The sequence below is a fragment of the Salvia miltiorrhiza genome, chromosome 4, assembly GCF_028751815.1.
Source record: "Salvia miltiorrhiza cultivar Shanhuang (shh) chromosome 4, IMPLAD_Smil_shh, whole genome shotgun sequence".
Classification (NCBI taxonomy): domain Eukaryota; kingdom Viridiplantae; phylum Streptophyta; class Magnoliopsida; order Lamiales; family Lamiaceae; genus Salvia; species Salvia miltiorrhiza.
The window spans coordinates 31,571,244-31,576,744 of NC_080390.1; the positions used below are offsets into that span (position 1 = coordinate 31,571,244).

The 5,501-nt window shown below is 43.1% G+C and overlaps 1 protein-coding gene across 1 annotated transcript; it reads left to right on the plus strand.

Annotated features, from left to right (window-relative positions):
- The first annotated feature begins 3,289 nt into the window (after positions 1-3,289).
- On the plus strand, positions 3,290-5,133 carry LOC131023294 (uncharacterized). Its single transcript, XM_057952840.1, has 3 exons — positions 3,290-4,068; positions 4,115-4,755; positions 4,841-5,133. Exons 1-3 carry the CDS (start codon positions 3,290-3,292, stop codon positions 5,131-5,133), a joined length of 1,713 nt encoding a protein of 570 aa, XP_057808823.1.
- Positions 5,134-5,501: the final 368 nt, after the last annotated feature.

Below are 5,501 nucleotides of genomic sequence, written 5' to 3' on the forward strand. Positions count from 1 at the left end.
GGCTCATTTATTAAAATAAATAGAGCCCAAACATTTGGCCCAATTCAATTAAAATAGAAGCCCAAATTAAGATAAGAGCCCATCTCACACACACTCTCGGTTCTCTATTTTTCCTAACAAATCACGCACACACACAAAAGAACGCACACCTCTCTCTCTCACCCAAAACAGTCAAGCTCTCTCTCTCTATTTCTCCCTCTCGCTCCAGCCGAGGCGCCGACCGCTGCTGCTCCGCAATCCGGCGAGTCGACGCTTCGTCGCTTCTCCTTGTCAACGTTAATCCCTCAACGTCCTTCTTATCCTCTCCGAAACAGAGCTGTCACTCTCTCTCTCAAAATCAGTCGAGAACTCTCCTCTGAGGGGCTCGCCGCCGCGGCTCCGAAATCCGGCGAGTGGCTGGCGACCGTCTTCGTCAACTACACCGCTGTCTCTGCAAATCCGGCGGCACCCGCTGTTACCTCCGATCTATTTTCCCCTCTTCGTCTGGAGTTCGTTCAAGGCGGGGAGAGCGAGCCCTAATTCACAAATTGAAGGTCGCCGTCGTCGCTGCAACCGGTGTCCGGCGAATGGCCATCGTCTCCGAGCGGCGTTGTCCAAGTCACTGCTGATATCTCTCAAAATCAGGGAAGTGATTTGAGCCCTAATCTTCCTTCCTCAAATTTGAGTTCTAGCTTTCCTTGTCGCCGAGAATCTGCCGCAGCTGTCACACGATTTCCGCCGAGCCCCGACACCGCTGCTGCTACTGGAAGGCCGGCTTCGCCGTTGCTATCGCTATTCCCGGCGTTGCTCCGATTTCTGGAGTCGGTCAGCTTCTTCCCCTCTAGCTGGTTAACGCCGTAGCTGTCGCCTTCAAGTCTCGCTAGCACCTTTGCCGCCGCCGCCGGGTTCTAGAATCGGCGAGATCTCCGTGCTCTCCTCACTGTGTTCGTCCGGCAGGTAGCAAGCCAGAGGCTGCCACCGCCAAGGACAGTCGCCCTCCTCTTTCTCCGGCAGTTAGGCTCGGCAGTTGCTTGGGCAGTCGGCCCATCCCTCCCTTAAAGCTAAGTCTAATCTCTCTCTCCAATTCAAACGCTTATCTAGTTTCTGAGGGTGTGAGTTCTTGTGATTGCTACTCTGGGGTGCAGTGGAAATGAAGCATGTAAAATCCTCTGTTGTAAAGTATTTCCCTATTGTACAACATATCTTGACTATATCGTGTAGATAAACTGTGATTATGCTAAGCATGGATGTGAACTGGATTGAATATTCAAGATAGTAGAATACCTCGCTTGTATTCAATTGATTGGTTGTTGCTGGAGTGTAGTGAAGGGTGAAATAACTGAAATGGATTGAAGTTGCCATTGTTTAATGAATGAAGGAGACTTGAACTGAAAATAGCAAAGTTAAGGACAAAGCTTACCTTGCAATTGTTTGGTTTGATTGATGTATTGTTCGTTGTAGTTGATTAGTTCCACTGAGGAATTAACTGAAATAAATGATGGTTCATTGTATAATGCAGGTGAATTTAGTCGAGGGAGAATGAAAGTATTGAGCCAAACCTTACCTTGAAGTTGGTAGGAGCAGTGAAGAAAGATCTTTGTCCTTCTGAAATTGCTAAGTGAAGGGTGAAGAATATGGTGTTCTTGGATGGAGTCAACTAAGTGTATTTGGTTTACGTGAGTTGATGTAGGCTAAGTGGAGGATTATTGTAGTGGAAAAAAATTGAGTAGTGGTGGGAAAAATGATGAGTGATGGGGAAAGTGGTTGGGAAAGAGTGAATGGTCGGGGTGAAAAATGAGTGGTCAAAGATTGATGGAAAGAAAAAGAAAAAAAAATAGAGAAGAATTAATGATGTATTTTCTATGTCTCGGTGATTCCGTAACTGAAATAAAATACTGGCTTCGATTCTGCTTGATACTGTATTTACATAAATCTCGATTTCGACATGTGATATCTCGCTAAAATCGATAAGTTATAAAATGAATCAAAATTAAATCCGTAGATTTAATTCGTTCGTTGTTCTAATATATAAATTAAATCCGCAGATTTAATTAACTCACGAGTCTGAAATAATCCACAACTTGAGTAAGAATAAAATCTAATTCCATCTCGCTTAAATAAATAACGTGACTTTGCTAAGTCAGTTATAACTCTGAAATAATATCATTAACTGCTTTAACAATATAAATTCAGGATCATAAGCTGAATTCATATCAGAATAATATCCGTTTTTATTCACTGATGAACAAAAATACACACTCATTACTGGATTTAAAATATATAAAAGAGCGGGTCACTACAGAAATTGTACCGGATCCAAATTATGATGGCAAGGTGGAATTGTACCCGACCCAAATTTTACTCAATATAGCTATGCGTCCAATTTTTCAGTTCGGGTACCCTAAGTATCTGGTCAAGTACTCAGAATACTTGATTATTTTTTTAAATGATAATTATATTATATTTATTAATAATAAGATATACAGTGGAGCCTGCCATTGATCCAGTAAGCAAAAACGAGTTAGAATTGTTTTGTGTTAAAAGTCAGTACATTAACGATCTAATTGTTGTTCAAAAAAAATTGTGAGAGTCAATCACGTTGATCGTGTAACACCACACCGGTAGTTAAGAAGATTACAAAACCGTGACAGTAAAAAAATAATCAGTAGCGGTAGTTGTTCACTGACTGGATAATAAACACCAAGTAGTTTCAGATACAAACAAGAAAACACGAAATATAAATGAATAGCCTAACAACTAAAACAAAAACTATTTTCCGTTTATCCAGTCACTCAGATCATCTCTCTTTCACAACGTTAGGTGTGAAAATGTACACAAAATTCCTTCTACAAATTAGTACTCATTCATTATTTCCTCGAAAAGTCCAGCTCCACGCAGCTTATCTATCTATATAATCTATCTATATAAACGCACATAAATTTCCAAGAATCAAATTTCAGACTCACACACACAAAAAAAAAAAAAAACCATAATATTTTTATCATAACTTGTTGATAACTCACCCCTTCCGCCAATGCCTGAAGACGATCCGAACGTGGATGAACAGCTGGAGGGGCCGATGCCGTGGATAGGCATGTATGCCGCCGTAGCGTCGTCGCTCTGCACCTCGCCATGGCTGCCGACGTCTTCCACGGATTCCGAAGCAGAAAATACTGGTTTCCATCGAAATACTTCTCCCTTAACGCCACTACCCTGGCCTTGCTAGCCGTGGCGATGAAGCTCCCGGTAGATCTCACTGCCAAAATGTACTGTCACCGACCGCCTTGCCAAAGTGAGCAGCCTCGCCTTCATGGCCATCGCCATGGCTAATTTCCTTACGTCGTTAGGATCCATGGACGACAAGAGCTTGCTGATGAACGTCGTGGCTTTAGGTATACTGGTGATCACCATCATCGGGAACGTATGCATCCAGATCATCCAGATGCGCTCTTATCTCCACGCCAGGCATGGATTCTGGGAAGAATCTATAGCCATGGCCTCCATGCTCGTGTTGCTGCTCATGTTTGTCTCATCTGCTCTCACCATTCTGTCTACTAAACAGTATCTGGAGAGCAGGTACCGCGATATACATAAGTCAGCTTTGAAAGAAGAGCAGTTGTTGGATATGAGGAGGGCCAGCACCAGGAAACTGAGGGCGTTGATCAAGAAATATTGGGTGATGGCGGAGACCAGCAGCCCTCAGTTTGTGATTGCTCGCTCCGTCACAAGCGCTGTGTCTGGGATCGTGAGCTTGATCATGGCTGTTGTTTTGGTGGAGGCCGGGATACGGATTGCGATGGAGACGGGGCTATCTGACCAGCCGTATTCGAGTTATAAGAAGTCGTCGAGAGGGGTTCTGCTGTCCCAGACTGTTGGAGTGATGGTTGGTGCCGTTGCTCCTGCATCCAGATGGTTTGTCTCCATAAACCATAGAACCTCAGCTGGATGGAGAAACAACGTCGAAAATGCATTCGCTGTCGAGGGCTATTGGACTCAGAAGCTGGTGGAATGGCAACACAGCTCCTTATCTATAGGGATTCAACATCTCAAGAGTAGAAAATTGTCTAAGAAGATTGTTTCTCAAACTCTGTATTGCGAGCAAATTAGTCCTCGTTGTCTCTATCTGCGTGGCCAGACCAATCAAAGCATGTCTCGACTACATCAGAAGGTTGAGACATAAGAAAATTTGTGACTCCGACTCTGGTTCGTCAAACTCCCAAGTGGTGGAGATCAGGCGCTACGCTATTCAGCTCCAAGGGGAGGTGGAGCTCCCTGCAGAAACTCTGAGGAACATGTTCAAGGAGATGGATGAAATCATCAAGAAAGGTAAGACGAGGAAATCGAAGAACCTGTTGAATCTTCTATCCAAATCATGCAACTTCAAAGGGGTGATGGAATTTGATAGCCATCAAGTTCCAAGTCTGCATCCTCATTGCTGGTCTCTACCTGTTGTCACACTGGCTTGCATTGCACGGGCGATTCCGAACGTTGAAAAGGACAAATCCGAAAGGCTACTTGGTGGAGTCATTGAAGGGCTCCGCTATGTGAAGCTTATCGACAAACTTGTTGACAGAAAAGGGCAATTAGCAAAAGCAAGAGCTGCAGCAAACACAGTCAGTGAAGAAGCTGAATTGAATGGCAAGTGGCAGAAGAAGGATCTTGATCAAATATCAGTCAAAGGAAAGAACGCGGAAGACATACTACAACAACTCCATGAAGATTCTGAAAGAACAGTCCTCGAGTTCAAAGGTGATTGCGGCCAACTCAATGTACAGGGTGAGCAAAACAATTCTGCTGAGCCACAGAGGAGATGATGAAACAGATGAGCAGCTGTTTGAGAGATTATGGGTGATGATTGCAGATATAGTAGCTGCATCTGCATGCCTCACAAATCTAGCGCATGCAATCATCATCAAGTGTCACCGCAGTGCTATTGAGGAGAGGGAGAGAGGGGTGCGGAGAGCAGCTAAATATTTGGGTGAAACTGAAGAGATCATTGCGCTACTACAACAACGCCAACTTCCCATCCTCGACCCTCAACGGGCAGCTTGCATCCAAGAATGGCGAGCCTTGCTCAGCCTGGAAGATCAGAATAATCCACATGAAATAGAGGATCAAATTATTATCGACGTTGAGGATCACAATTGTGGTTAACACAACATTAATTGCTTATATTTTACTTCAAGTCTTGCTGTCGTAACTCATGAATGTGTCAATTATTTCCTCTTACAAGCCAAGCCTTAAATAGAAAATAATTGTTGGAAAATGAAGTTTAAGCTCGCCTAAAAACTAAAAAATGCTGAAACTTCGTATAAATACACCATGTTAAACAATAATATGTCATGTAGAAGTCACGTCAATTTTAATTCGAACGAAATTGCTAGTTGGAGGAAAAATCAGTCGAATACAAAGATTATGTATTTATATTCAAATAATAAATTTTATGAGAAAAATCAGAAAACTCTAAAAGTTCGTGTATATACATGCAACTAACCTTTTATTTTTTAACCGATGGTCATGTA